This window comes from Felis catus, chromosome A3 (genome assembly GCF_018350175.1).
Source record: "Felis catus isolate Fca126 chromosome A3, F.catus_Fca126_mat1.0, whole genome shotgun sequence".
In the NCBI taxonomy this organism is placed as follows: domain Eukaryota; kingdom Metazoa; phylum Chordata; class Mammalia; order Carnivora; family Felidae; genus Felis; species Felis catus.
Window position 1 is genome coordinate 73,833,661 of NC_058370.1, and position 15,870 is coordinate 73,849,530.

Here is a 15,870-nt window from a genome sequence, read left to right on the forward strand (position 1 = left end):
TGTAAGTGAAGTATTAAAGCCCCCTGCAATTACTTCTTATCAGTAAGAAGTAATCTTATCAGTAAGGTTGCTTATGTTTGTGAGTAATTGTTTCATATATTTGGGGGCTCCCGTATTCGGTGCATATACATTTATAATTGTTAGCTCTTCCTGATGGATACACCCTGTAATTATTACATAATGCCCTTCTTCATCTCTTCTTACAGCCTTTAATTTAAAGTCTAGTTTGTCTGATATAAGTATGGCTACTCCAGCTTTCTTTTGACTTCCAGTAGCATGATAAATAGTTCTCCATCCCCTCACTTTCAATCTGAAGGCGTCCGCAGGTCTAAAATGAGTCTCTTGTAGACAGCAAATAGATGGGTCTTGGTTTTTTTTATCCATTCTGATACCCTATGTCTTTTGGATGGCACATTTAGTCCATTTACATTCAGTGTTATTATAGAAAAATATGGGTTTAGAGTCATTGTGATGTCTGTAGGTTCCATGCTTGTAGCGATGTCTCTGGTACTTTGTCTCACAGGATCCCCCTTAGGATCTCTTGTAGGGCTGGTTTAGTGGTGATGAATTCCTCCAGTTTTTGTTTGTTTGGGAAGACCTTTATCTCTCCTTCTCTTCTAAATGACAGATTTGCTGGATAAAGGATTCTTGGCTGCATATTTTTTCTGTTCATCACATTGAAGATTTCCTGCCATTCCTTTCTGGCCTGCCAAGTTTCAGTAGAGAGATCCGTCACGAGTCTTATCAGTCTCCCTTTATATGTTAGAGCACGTTTATCCCTAGCTGCTTTCAGAATTTTCTCTTTATCCTTGCATTTTGCCAGTTTCACTATGATATGTCGTGCAGAAGATCGATTCAAGTTACGTCTGAAGGGAGTTCTCTGTGCCTCTTGGATTTCAATGTCTTTTTCCTTCCCCAGATCAGGGAAGTTCTCAGCTATTATTTCTTCAAGTACACCTTCAGCACCTTTCCCTCTCTCTTCCTCCTCTGGAATACCAATTATGCGTAGATTATTTCTCTTTAGTGCATCACTTAGTTCTCTAATTTTCCCCTCATACTCCTGGATTTTTTAATCTTTTTCTCAGCTTCTTCTTTTTCCATAATTTTATCTTCTAGTTCACCTATTCCCTCCTCTTCCTCTTCAATCCGAGCTATGGTCGCCTCCATTTTATTTTGCAGCTCATTAATAGCATTTTTTAGCGCCTCCTGGCTGTTCCTTAGTCCCTTGATCTCTGTAGCAATAGATTCTCTGCTGTCCTCTATACTGTTTTCAAGCCCAGTGATTAATTTTATGACTATTATTCTAAATTCACTTTCTGTTACATTGTTTAAATCGTTTTTGATCAGTTCGTTAGCTGTCGCTATTTCCTGGAGTTTCTTTTGAGGGGAATTCTTCCATTTCATCATTTTGGATAGTCCCTGGAGTGGTGTGGAACTGCAGGGCACTTCCCCTGTGCTGTCTTGAATAACTTGCATTGGTGGGTGGGGCCACAGTCAGACCTGATGTCTGTCCCCAGCCCACCGCTGGGGCCACAGTCAGACTGGTGTGTACCTTCTCTTCCCCTCTCCTAGGGGTGGGATTCACTGTGGGGTGGGGTGGGGTGGCCCGTCTGGGCTACTTGCACACTGCCAGGCTTGTGGTGCTGGGGATCTGGCGTATTAGCTGGGGTGGATCGGCAAGGTGCACAGGTGCAGGAGGGGCAGGCTCACCTCGCTTTTCCTTCAGTGATCTGCTTCGGGAGGGGCCCTGCGGCACCAGGAGGGAGTCAGACCCGCTGCCGGAGGGATGGATCCGCAGAAGCACAGCACTGGGTGTTTGCATGGTGCAAGCAAGTTCCCTGACAGGAACTGGTTCCCTTTGGGATTTTGGCTGGGGGATGGGCGAGGGAGATGGCCCTGGTGAGCGCCTTTGTTCCCTGCCAAACTGAGCTCTGTCCTCTGGGGCTCAACAACTCTCCCTCCCGTTGTCCTCCAGCCCTCCCGCTCTCTGAGCAGAGCTGTTAACTTATAACCTTCCAGATGTTAAGTCCTGCTTGCTGTCCGAACACACTCCATCGGGCCCCTCTGCTTTTGCAAGCCAGACTCGGGGGCTCCGCCTGGCCGGCGGGCTGCCCCTCCGCCCAGGCTCCCTCCCGCCAGTCCATGTAGCGCGCACTGCCTCTCGGGCCTTCCTACCCTCTTCCGTGGGCCTCTCGTCTGCACTTGGCTCCGGAGAATCCATTCTGCTAGTCCTCTGGCGGTTTTCTGGGTTATTTAGGCAGGTGTGGGTGGAATCTAAGTGATCAGCAGGATGCGGTGAACCCAGAGTTATCCTACGCCACCATCTTCCTCAAGTCTTTAGAACTAACTTCCATTTATAGGAAATATGGGAAATAGAATAACAAATAAAGTAATACCTTAAGGTCAAATAGCAGTCAGACAAATCTAGCAGGTGGAACATTTTTGGTAACAACCACCCAGTCCAACCATTCAATAGAGAGAGAAAAAAGGGTGAGGGGGGAGGCATACTCTAGATACGGAGATACAATAACCAAACAGAACACACAAACCTTGTTTAGATCCTAATTAGAACAAATAAACTATAAAAAGGTATTTTTAAGCAGTTGGTGAAATTTGAATATGGAGTGTATATTAGATGATACTGAGGAATTATTATTTTTAAAAGTAAAATAAAGTAAAAGATACAGCTGTGTCTCCCCTGAAGCTGTAATTTTGATAGCAGAGACCATACACAAAGTAGGTATTCAGTATGTGTTATTGATTCTGATGTTGAATCTATCTTGCTTGGTATTTCAAATTTACGCAAAAGGTCACAAAGTACTGGGGAATCATTTGTACCTTTGCAGAATTACAGAATTTTTGAGTTATAAATGATAAGAGGAATTATCTAGTCAAAATAAACTTATGAAGAAAAGGACACAAAGCCAGATTGTGGTAGAGCTGGTCTCGCATGCAGGGTCCTGTCAAGAGGCTCATGTTATGCATCTCTTCAGTGCAGCCTACAAGAGGCTCCGACTGCTTCCAAACCTTTTGTAGCTCACAGCTCCACTCCTCCTCCTCCCCCCACTTGACTTCATATTCTTTCTTGCTCTTCCTCCCAACTCCATCTCTAGACATTTTGATTTATATTCACTTGACAAGTTTTGCATTCCTTGGGAAAACTGCCGCAGGTAATGTTAAACAGAGGAGGAACAATAATGAGTGGAGGAAAAACATTTTAAAATAAAAGCAAAATTAACAGTAACAACAACAGCTGCTGTTCCAAGCTTTTTCCACATTTAAGTTCCTACTTCATCCTCCTGGCTTTCAGGGATACTTTTTTTCCCCTAAGTTCTGTCAATGGACACATAATAGCTTTCTATCAATTATACAAGTCTCAAAGAAAAAAGGTTTCGTTGGTATATTAAAAATCAATGCTGCCAAAAATAAACATTCAAAATTTTTTAAAAAATAAAAAATCAATGCTGCTGAAATGCCTTTTCTCTTTCCCTTTCTTTTTTCCATCCTTCATCTTTTCTTTTCAAAAATCACAGCTAATGTGATGGCCAGAAATCAAAATATTATTAGTTACTGTAAGCCTTTTAGTAATACATTGCTTTTTAAATTATGTACATATATTACTTTAAAAAATATTGTTTTAGAAAACTCAATTATAATTATGCATTACTGTGTTTAGCAATATATGGAAAAACTGAGAATGTAGCCAGTACCCTCTGGATTTATAAGATAAGCCAAGAAACCCTAGCACAGACAGATCACTTACTTTAGGAATAAGGTACGTCAGTATTATCAAATACACCAAAGAAGGATAATTATACAAATAAAGACAGATAGATATGTGGGATTTAGTAAGTTTAAGCCAAGCAGAGGAACATATATTTCTGGGACCTATTACATAGAAATAACAGTTACCTTCTGCAAAATTCCTCTATTATGTTATATACTTCTATTATACACACATGTCACTAACCTTCATGACAAACCTTTGGAGGAATATTACCGCCCGTATTTTACCAAGAGGAAGAGGTAAGACCAGAATTTAAATACAAGGCTACCTGATTCCAAGTTCATATTCTTTCAACTATAGAGTAAAAAAACAGACATTCAATTTAAATTTAGGAGGGGAAAGAAGCTTGACTTTTTACTCCTACTCCATCTCATAGCAGCTCACTGTTACCAAGTTCCATGATCAAGGCTGACATTTAGCTGGTATGCTCTGCCGTGGCATAAGGGCTGAAAGCTGTTAAGATTAGCTGAGGATCTGTTCTGTTTGACTCATGGTGCCCATGCCATGTGGATCACTAAATATGTTGAATATCCTACCTGTCCATGACACAACCTGAGTATTCCAACAAATACTTTACTCAGACATTTGAAATCATCCCAAACCACCTATGACATATGTTCCATACCTACAGGTATCTCAGGTCTACATCCATGAAAATTTGGCTGGTCTTCTCTCTAGGTAAGAACATGCTAGGATTCCCAACTTTTAGGGTAGAAGCCTAACATTTGCCATTTACATTGACCAAAGCATGGGACACATCTTTAAGTCAGTAGTACAAAATTACTATACTTAGGATTTCACCAGTGAGTCCAACCTCAAAATGACATCCTGTCTTTCTTGTTAAAAATCAGGCTCATAGCATTCAATATTTGGGAAATTAGTCTGACAGGATACTACCCACACCTTCTCCAGTTCTTACTATGAAATTTGATCACCAGAAAAGAATATATCTAGATGTTAGCTTATGCCCTTAGATAGAAGTACATACCTAAACTGAGTTATATTCTTGGATTTTATCAAGATTCAATATAAGAAATGACCATATGGAGAAAAAGAAAGCAACAGTCTGAATGTTTCAAGGACAAATCTAAATGTCAACATAATAAGAGCAGCATGATTTCTGAGAGCTTCACACTTTGGATTTATTTATAAGTTAGTTATGCCAAAATCAGTTTGTCCAACCAACACACATAAAATGTTATACAAGCTCCCTCAACTGGTTAAGAGGTAGCACTACCAAAAAACATGTTCCATTAAGTTGACTGTATCATCTTCTTGAGAAATTTCTGTAACTCCAGCCTGAGACCGAAGAATGGACATGATGTCACGAGATAATTTGTCAAAGCCATTCTGTAAACATATATTTGCTACTTCTTGCCAGTTTTCTAATGAGCAAAATGGATCATTTATCATAAGATGTTCGACTATACCTAAGGAAAAAAATTATAATATTATAGTATGTCGCCTATTCTTATTTGAAAATCCATATTTAGCAATTCTTCAAAAATAGAAAGGGATATCATTTCAACTCACTTACTATTAAACCTGATTCCTATAAGTTTAATGTGGAGTGCTTCATCCAACTCATGGTGAGTAATCAAGTGTTAGTTTCTTCTGCTTTTTCATGAACCTTTTCATGCCTCACTTCAACCTTCTACCATGTCTCACATTCCCACACCTTTACTCATCTCCTTCTTGGTAAGGCTAGCAGATATTGAATGTTACAAGGAAGGGAGCTTAGAAAATGAAGAATGAGGGCTCAGCCTTATTCAGAGTCTACAAGGTACCATTAGACACTATCATGTAATTGAGGGCTTACAGGTCTAGTTTTCATGATCCTTCAAATTCTTTGATAAATTCCCTCGTAGTGCTGACCCAAGTGTTTAAAAACCTCTTCGGTAAACCCTCCATCTTATCTCTGATAGAGAGAGACCTCTTAATGACGGGGCTTCTGTAACAAATATTTTTTCTAAGGATATAAAAGAATGAGTTTATTAAATAAAACTAAGGAGATTATTTGCTTTTGAAGATCAATTACAGTGACCCCCTTGGAATATATTTATTTAGGGAACTCATTTCTTATCTATTACCTGCATTACTTATGATACTTAATGAAAGATCTTTTTAAAACATTGTCATCACTATTATTTTATTTCTACCATAACTCTGCCAAATAAAATAATTTAATTGATATCTATAATTTCAAAATTATCTTCCCAAATATGTTTTAATGTAATCTGCTATTCATTCTTAAACCCCATGTAGTAATTTAAAATCAAATTGTCTGCTCAAGTTCCTATATTAGAGAAAGGAAAGAAAAAATGAGATTTCATTAGTAATTCTTGACCCTACTACAGAGTTATGTTCAGAGTAAATATCATATGTAAATGACATGTACATATATATTTAGTTTAAGATTAAAATATAGAAAGATTATTTCCAAGGGCACCTGGGTGGCTCAGTAGGTTAAGTGTCCAGTGCTTAATTGTGGCTTAGGTCATGATCTCATGGTTTGTGAGTTCAAGCCCCTTGTTGGGCTCTGCACTAAGAGCACAGAGCCTGCTTGGGATTCTCTCTCTCCTCCCCTGCTTACAGTCTCTCTCTCTCAAAATAAATACTTTTTTAAAAAAGATTATGTCTAAATAACACTTAAAATATATAAAAAGTTATTAAATATATTTATTAATATATGTAAAGTTTTTAGAGTAGTGTTAGCTAATATAATTATTAAAATGTTCCCCTAAATCTTCACTAAGATTCTCTCTTCTTTGTAATTCCCTCAAGAAATAAATACTATTGGGGCGCCTGGGTGGCTCAGTTGGTTGGGTGTCCTACTTTGGCTCAGGTCATGATCTTGCAGTTCATGAGTTCCAGCCCCACATCGAGCTCTATGCTGACAGCACAGAGCCTGGAGCCTGTTTCAGATTCTGTGTCTCCCTCTCTCTCTACTCCTTCCCCACTCACACTCTGTCTCTCTCTCTCTCTCTCTCTCAAAAATAAATAAACATTAAAAAATTAAAAAAAAATACTATTGTTAACAGACTATTATTGACACGGTAGTCTTTACATTTATAAACTCTTAAAGTCAATTCCTGCCAAGAAGGAATTCTTAGGAAGAATGAGTTAACTCAAATGTAATAATCTTGAACCTTTCCCTAAATAACCCAATACTTTTTCTTCTACAACAACATTTTACTATACTTACCTTTCCCACCTTTACTTATGTCTTGAAGTAGCTTAATGCCAACTTTTTTCATATCTACAGAGAACAGATGAAGTATAGCAAGACCAAAAGATAAAGATGGTGGTTTTCCGTTCCATTCTCTAGTGAGACACTGAATTAATTCAGTGTGAGGACATAACTTGATTAGGTCCATCAGGTCATCTGAAAGCAAAATTCAAAAACTATGTCTCAACATCCTAATATGATACATCAACTACAAACTGGGACCAGCTAATATCTATACCTGCCAATCAACATTTCTTTTTCCAATCCTTCCAAAGCCCTCAGTGAACTCAACACTACTATCTCCAATCAAGAAGAAAAAAAAATCATGCTCAGCATAGCAAAAAACGAAAGAAAACTACTTACAGCAAGGACTACCAGGAAAACAAATTATCAAAGAACTGTGGTAGAATAGAAATAATCAGATTGGCAATCAGGAAACCTGATCTAACCACAATTCCATCAGTCCCTTATTCTTTTGGATCCCAGTTTATGCATCTTAAAAGTGCTAGCATTAGGGCTCCTGGGTGGCTCAGTTGGTTAAGTATCGGACTTTAGCTCAGGTCATGATCTCACGGTTTTTGAGCTCGAGCCCCACATCGGGCTCTCTGCTGTTAGCTCAGAACCCACTTCAGATCCTGTCCCCCTCTTTCTCTGCCCCTTCCCTGCTCTCTCTCTCTCTCTCTCTCAAAAAAAATGAACATTAAAAAAATAAAGTGTTAGCATATCCAATTTCTAAGGTTCCATCTAACAAGATTATGCTTGTCTATATCTTGCTGTTCATATTTGGGCCAACTTCTAGTGAGTATAATTTCTTTCTTCCTGTGCCTTGTACAGAAAAAGGGGCTCAGTAATTTTTTTCCTAAAAATATTATTTTAGAAACTCAAAAATGAAGACTTTAAGAAGCCATTAGCCCGTTCAAGTAGCTAGTAGCTGAGCCATATGAAGTTGCCTACATTTGACCATGCTTTACTACAAAAAAGGATATTTCATATGGTTTAATATACTAGATAACTACTGAGTTGATACTACAATTATGATTTACATTTACAAAAATTTTTTTTAATGTTTATTTATTCTTGAGGGAGAGATAGAGTGTGAGTGGGGGAGGGGCAGAGAGCGAGGGGGAGACACAGAATCTGAAGCAGGCTCCAGGCTCCGAGGTGTCAGCACAGAGACCCAGCGGGGCTCGAACTCACAAACCATGAGATCATGACCTGAGGTGAAGTCGGACGCTTAACCGACTGAGCCACTCAGGCACCCCCATGATTTACATTCTTAACTTTATAAACTTTGTGTTAACTAACATTTTTCAAGTAAAAAATTTACTTTCTCAGGGTGCCTGGATGACTCAGTGGGTTAAGCATCTGACTTTGTCTGAGGTCATGATCTCATGGCTCATGGGTGCAAGCCCCGCATGGGGCTCTGTGCTGACAGCTCAGAGCCTGGAGCTTGCTTTGGATTCTGTGTCTCCTTCTCACTCTGCCCCTCCTCCCCAGCCCACACTCTGTCTGTCCCTCTCTCTCTCAAAAATTAACATTAAGCATTAAAAAAAAAAATGTTTTTAATATTATTCTTTGGTCACAACAGAGGTAGTACTCAGAATAATTCCTGAAAGCCTTTTAAGAACTACCATAAACGGGGCGCCTGGGTGGTGCAGTCGGTTAAGCGTCCGACTTCAGCCAGGTCACGATCTCGCGGTCCGTGAGTTCGAGCCCCGCATCAGGCTCTGGGCTGATGGCTCGGAGCCTGGAGCCTGTTTCCGATTCTGTGTCTCCCTCTCTCTCTGCCCCTACCCCGTTCATGCTCTGTCTCTCTCTGTCCCAAAAAAAAATTAAAAAAAAAAAAAAGTTGAAAAAAAAGAACTACCATAAACATAATTTGCAATTTTTTGACTGATAATATAAGATAATCTAGTATTTATTAAACACATATTTACTGTACTAGGAACTTACATATATCAAATCACTGCATTTAATATTCAGTATAAGTGAGATATTATTATTCTCACATTAAAAGTGAGGAAACAGGCTTAGAGAAGTTAATTTTCCCAGAATTATACACATGATATAAAGGAGAACGAAGTTCATCTAATCCACCCAAGTCCATGACCTTCCAATCTTTAGCAATGCTCCTCCAAAACAATAAGTATATGTGTGATGCACTGTATGTATGTACATATACACACACATGCACATACACACATAAATAAAAGAGAGATAAATGATAAAAGAATAAGCAAGGAATAGCAGAATATAATTCTGTATCAATAAAGTCAAACAATTTTTTTTTTTAATTTCCCTAGAGAAGAGGTAGAAGAAGTTTATGATTTGGGTCAAACTGGCCTTCACTAAGGTGAAGCTATTTACATAGCATCCCCCAGCCACCAGCATTTCGTAACTCACACATTTTGCTGTTTCATTCAATCAGGCATTCAAATTCCCCTCTCCTTGAATTGATTAATTAACCACTATTTACTTAAGTATGTACAAGATATGGCCTCTGACTAGTTCAAAGGAACACAAATTCAAATCCTATGACCTTTCTCCTCTGCTTACCATGGTTTGGAATTCATTTCATCATTTCTTAGTTTGACAGGTTATTAATCAATTTTTATCTCATGGATGTTCTTGGGGTTTTTCTCCAAATTTTTATTTACATTTTACTTAGCTAACATACAGTGAAATATTGGTTTCAGGAATAGAATTCAGTGATTCATCATTTGCATACAACACCCAGTGCTCATTCTAACAAGTGCTCTCCCTAGAGCCCATCACTCATCTAGCTCATTCCCCACCCCCCATCAGCCTTCAGTTTGTTCTCTATCATTAAGTCTCTCATGGTTTCTCTCCCTCCCATATGTTCATCTGTTTTGTTTCTTAAATTCCAGATATGAGTGAAATCATATGGTATTTGTCTTTCTCTATTTCTTTAGCATAATACATTTTAGCTCTATCCATGTCATTGCAAATGACAAGATTTCATTCTTTTGGATGACTAATATTCCATTGTGTATATATATCATATCTTTATCCATTCATCATCAGTCTGGACATTTGGGCTCTCTCCATAGCTTGGCTATTGTTGACAATGCTACAATAAACACCAGGGTGCATATATCCCTTCAAATTTGTATTTTTTTAATCCTTTGGGTAAATACCTAGCAGTGCAATCGCTAGATCATAGGGTAGTTCTATTTTTAACTTTTTTTTTAAGTTTATTAATTTATTTTGAGAGAGAGAGTGCATGTGTGTGTGAGCAGGGGATGGGCAGGGAGAGAGGGAGAGAGAGAATACCATGCAGGTTTTGTGCTGTCAGTGCAGAGCCCAATGCAGGGCTTGAACTCACGAACTGTGAGATCATGACCTGAGCTGAAACCAAGAGTTGACGCTTAACTGACTGAGCCAGATGTCCCTATTTTTAACTTTTTGAGAAATCTCCATACTGTTCTCCAAAGTGGCTGCTGCCATTTGCATTCCCACCAACATTGCAAGAGGGTTCCCCTTTCATGGATATTCTGTTTTAATATGATTATAAAGGCCGATATGCCAAGTGTGATAGATGTTTAACTCACGAACATCTAGAGCAATGGTTCTCAAAATATGGTCTAGGGTTTATAAAGTCCAAACTATGTTCATAAAAATACTAAGCTGTTATTTGCCTTTTTCATTCCCATTCTCTCACAAATATACAGTGGTGTTTTCCAAAGACTATATGACATGTAGTCTTACAACAGACTGAATACAGGAGCAGATATGGGAAGCCAGCTATCTTATAGTAATCCAGATACTGTAGAGATTTGCAAAAATGTAGAAAATGCAACTCTTTTCATGAAATTCCTTGGTTTTGGAAAGTTTTTTTGTTTTTTAAAGTATATTTATTTATTTTGGAGAGAGAGCACGTGCATGTATGGGAGGGACAGAGAGAGGGGGAGAGAGAGAGTATCCCAAGCAGGCTCCCCACTGTCAGCACAGAGCTGGATGCGGGGCTCAAGCTCATGAAACCTTGACATGATGACTTGAACTGCAATCAAGAGTCAGACGCTTAACCAACTGCACCACCCAGGCGCCCCAAGGAAAAGTTATTTCTTATAAAAAATATTTTATTATGATAACATGCGGTGGGTTTGTTGTTGTTTTCTTTAAATGAATAAATATTTTAAAATTTTCTGTTTTAATTTCTAATAGGATAAATATCAACAGATATAACCTATATAAATATAAGCTCTTTGGGATGTTCAGTGCTTTTTTAAAAGTGTAAAAGGGGGTGCATGGGTGGCTCCGTTGCTTAAACATCCAACTTCAGTTCAGGTCATGATCTCACAGTTTGTGAGTTCAAACCCCTCACCAGGCTTTCTGCTCTCAGTGCCAGAGCCCACTTCGAATCCTCTTGTCTCCCTTTTGCTGTCCTTCCCCTCCTCACTCACTCACTCACTCTCTCTCTTTCAAAAATAAATAAACATAATAAATAAATAAGTAAATAAAAGAAACCTGAGACCAAAAAGTTTGAGAGCTTCACATCTAGAATAACCCAATTTCCACTTAAGTATATTCACTTGTTTAATGATAATGGGGAAGGTGAACAAACAAATCATTTCAGGTTTCATTCTAAATATTATTGGGGGGTGGAATAATTTTTATTTCTAAAACAGATGCTCCTTTAGTCAGATTTATGCTTTTGGAACAAAACTTTCTTACAATTTTTGTTTTTGTTTTGTTGTGGTTTTGGTTTTTGTTTTTTAATTTGTAAATGTATAACTGATAGTCTAAATCTGAGAACATTCTTTTCTGAAAGTATAAAATTAAGTCTTTCCCTCAAGGCCCCATGATACCATGGAAAGCTGTAGTTGTTTCCCATTAAAAAGTAAAATAAGCAAAGCAATTTTTCAGGGTTTCTACTTTTTCTCAAGTTATTATTTTCATCTTATGATGTGCTAAATAAATTCTGAGGATAAATATCAAGGTTCTAATTATAGAGAGTGTCATTACTTCTTAAATTATTATAATAACATATAATTATTTTAGATTATAATGCAGGAGCAGAACAATACAATAATGAGTCAATCACATTTCAATGCATTTATGCAAGGCAAATTTTGCAAGCAAAACAGAAACTTCATTCACATTTCAGTCAATATACATTCTAGAGTAATCATTTCTTACCTGTGGAAAAATAATACTTAAAACAGAAACTGAACCTGTATACTTAGATAATAAAAATAAAATATCTAATTCATTCAATAAATATTGAGTAGAACCTACTATGCCAGATTCTATCCTGTTGCTGTGTGTACGTAGGCAAATTTCTTACCTCTTTGAGCCTTAGTTAGCCTCTCTGTGGAAGGCTTTTTTTTTAATCTATAAAACAGGGATAATAACAAAACCTACTTTATAGTTAATGTAAGTATTAAGTAAGATAATGCAAGTAAAAAGCCAAACTATAGTATCAAGTGTGCTGTTAATATAACAAATGAAGAAATTCATAACTTTAAAAAATAGATGCTAAGTAAAATTAAATTTATTGTTTGAAAATAATCAGATTCAACTGCCATAAATGATCCTCTTTCCCAGAAAAATATGACCTAGAAGTGCTGTAGTTTGTCTTATTTGCAACTTCTTAGAATTGGGGTACAGAGCCTGCAAATAAGAATTCAGACATAGACTTGGGATATGGGAGAGGTCAGGCTGCCTGTACACGTAGGTTAGTGCTAAACTAGGTTCATAAGAGATCAGCTCATTCAACTATAGTTACCCTAAGGTTGACAATGCTCTCAGATCACTGCCTACTTGTAACCTAAGTGTTTCAAAATTTTGAAATGAACATTATTTTACTAGTTCTTCATTTTTAATGCTCATATCATAGTTTACATACACTCATATGTAACAAATAAGTGCAGCTATTTAAAAAAAATTCTCTAAGTAGCATGGTCTAAAATATCTGCAAAATAAACTGCGTACTTCAGAGGGAGAGAAGCAGAGACACCCAGACATCTACCTTCTTGAAGGCTGCCAGGTCGTCCCCTCAGGACAGCCTGAGGCTGTCCCTCATGCCTCTGCCAGACATGGGAGAAAAACAAGATCTCAGCAACAACTGACCTTAAGGCAAAGACCACTCTGACTGGGCTGGCCACAGCTACCCAGGACCCTCCGTTAGCACCAAGGACTTGGTGAACTTCACTCCCTCAGCTCAGTGTTCCCTCTGTGGATCTCAGCATCTCCACTTGTACGACAGGCCTAGCAATGACTACCTGATGGGACAACTGTGAGGACTGGCTAGAAGGGTGTGAGAACATATCTAGACTCTGGCACATATTAGGTTCTCAATAAAAGCTAGGTTTTTGTTAAAAACAGACAGACAAAAATTGTATGTTTCAGGATTCCACAGTTTACTAAACGTTTATGTAGTGAAGAAATACTAATGTATTTGAATGTCTAGCATGAAAGTCAATCAGTTCTAGCTTAACTGTTTTCACCAAAAATTATAAAAATCTACTTATTAGTATATGTAAAATAGACTTTAAAATGTAAATCCAAAATATTGCCTACTATCATGTGTGATCTTACCAGTAAAGTCTAGAATTCGAATACATACCAATAAGTAGGCTTTTTCACTTACCGGAAGTAAAGTCCTTGAACTGTTGTATGTATTCCATGGCCCCATGAATCTGACCCTGTTTACATAGGCAAAGAAGAGCTTTCTTGTGCAGGCCACATTCAGTGTAGATCATCTGAGCTAAAGCCAGGCACTTGGCCTTGTTATAAGTATCCTGCTCCCCATAATCATAAATGACATCCCCAGCCTCCTCAGAAAATGTGAGCCTAGAGCAAGCAGATCAATAGGTATACTTTAGAGAGCTCATGGTGAGTGGATGAGAATAAAATATTTTAAAATTCAGCACAGTAGAATTGGATTTTCCATGGTCTGTAAGAATTACAAGTTAATAGACGATGTAGGAGAAATTAAACATATCCAAGATTTAACAAAAACAAAAATAATCACATATTCTTTTGTGGTGGGGGAGAGGGAGGAGACATTTTGGTGAAACCGACCTCAAGTTTTTTCAAAAATCTACAAACATGGTTAAAACTCTCCTAAAAAAGACTGGTGGAATTTAAAGTAACAAGGTAAATAAAAATTATTTTATAATTGAGGATCTCAATGTTCTCAGCAGTAATACAGATTTTAAACCCTGCAGAATGCAATAATTCATTAAATGTTGGTTAAAGATAGTGACAACAAATTTTAGCTCAAAATTAGTGACAGATCTTGCAAGTGTTTGCAAGAAACGTGTGACATCAGTGTTATTTTCTAAATTGTTACAGAATTATAAAAAACAATAGGGGTAAAAAAGGATTTAAGATGTCCCAATTTCCCTTGTCATCACATTTCAATGCACATCTTCAAACACAACTGGAGTGAACCATCTGCACATTAACTCCACCTAGAAATGATCAGCATAGGCCAAAACACATTTGGGTATAATTTAAGATATCACTTCCAATCACTGGTTGTACAGACATTGTGCTTTAGTTTTATTTTAAATTAATAGCTACAGAGTAACAGTAATAATATTGATATCTGTACACATGTAACAAAATACCAGTAACATTCAAATAAAATCCTGAAATCCCTATAAAATGTGTTTACTGAAAATTCAGTAAATAAAGCCTGCCATGTTTATTGGGGTGGCCAAAGAGAAGTGTGTCTGAAATCAAAAGGCAGCTTCTGAGTATAAATCAATTATTTAATAAGCAATTTACCTAACTTTTACATTTTAGTACCAAAACATAGGTTTTGGTAGCTATAGCCACGATGTTTCCGAAGGCTGAACAAGGAATTATTTCAGTCATTTTAGTGACTGTATAACCAGAGCAAGATGATAATACCAGTATTATAGTATTTCTTTCTCATCAATACCATTATTTTATTTTTGTAAGAGGTCATCACTAACATGATGTGGTTCCACCTGAGAGAAGGGCAGAGCTGAGGACTAAGGTTGCTTTGTCCTGGTTTATCATTTTCCAAAAGGATGATGTATGATTTAAAAAATATATACATATTGAAAGGGAGGAAGAGGGGGCGCCTGGGTGGCTCAGTCGGTTGGGCGTCAGACTTCAGCTCAGGTCGTGATCTCGCAGTCCATGAGTTCGAGCCCCACGTTGGGCTCTGTGCTGACAGCTCGGAGCCTGGAGCCTGTTTCGGATTTTGTGTCTCGCTCTCTCTGACCCTCCCCCGTTCATGCTTTGTCTCTCTCTGTCTCAAAAATAAATAAAGGTTAAAAAAAAATTTTTTTTTAATAAAAAGAAATTTAAAAAAAAAGAAAGGGAGGAAGAGGGTCAAGCCCCAAAAGAATGGAACTGGCCCTGAAGAAAAAAGGGGGGGAAAAAAACAGGGATTCTAGCCCTGGAGAAAGGGAGGTAGTCAAGCACCCTGTACCCAACTGGAAAATGAGACTGGGAACCTCTGTCCCTGTTTTGCCCTTAATCACCTCATTACATCCCTCTTTCTGTTTTCTCAAAGTCTCCTTCTTGGCTCTCCCATCCCTGTTTCCAATTCTAAGAAGACTTCTGAAAGTGGATCTCTAGACTGGCTCTGGAGAATATATATGACAAATAAATAAATAAATAAATAAATAAATAAATAAATAAATAATAAATAAATAAATAAAGTGCTTAACTCCATTAGTAAACTAAGGTATATTTGATTATAAACCAGATTATAGATTTTTTTTAATGTTTATTTATTTTAAAGAAAGAGAGAGAGAGAAGACACAAGTTGGGGAAGGGCAGAGAGAGAGTGGGAGACACAAAATCCAAAGCAGACTCCAGGCTCTGAGCTGTCAGCACAGAGCCCAAA

At 37.7% G+C, this 15,870-nt stretch overlaps 1 protein-coding gene across 16 annotated transcripts in view; it reads right to left on the bottom strand.

The window, feature by feature from the left end:
- The window catches only part of CLHC1 (clathrin heavy chain linker domain containing 1), a 51,662-nt gene that overhangs the window by 5,969 nt on the left and 29,823 nt on the right, over positions 1-15,870 (bottom strand). For 13 of the 16 annotated variants that reach the window (XM_003984007.4, XM_045054231.1, XM_045054225.1 and 10 more), the window contains 3 exons: positions 13,630-13,832; positions 6,993-7,172; positions 4,905-5,217 (listed from right to left, as the gene is read on the bottom strand). In XM_003984007.4, coding sequence (XP_003984056.1) covers positions 5,021-5,217; positions 6,993-7,172; positions 13,630-13,832 — 580 coding nt within the window. In that variant the 3' untranslated portion in view covers positions 4,905-5,020. Of the gene's footprint in view, positions 1-4,904; positions 5,218-5,324; positions 5,757-6,992; positions 7,173-13,629; positions 13,833-15,870 lie in introns of those variants that run through there. The other 3 variants (XR_006595577.1, XR_006595576.1, XM_045054227.1) reach the window with 3 other exon arrangements.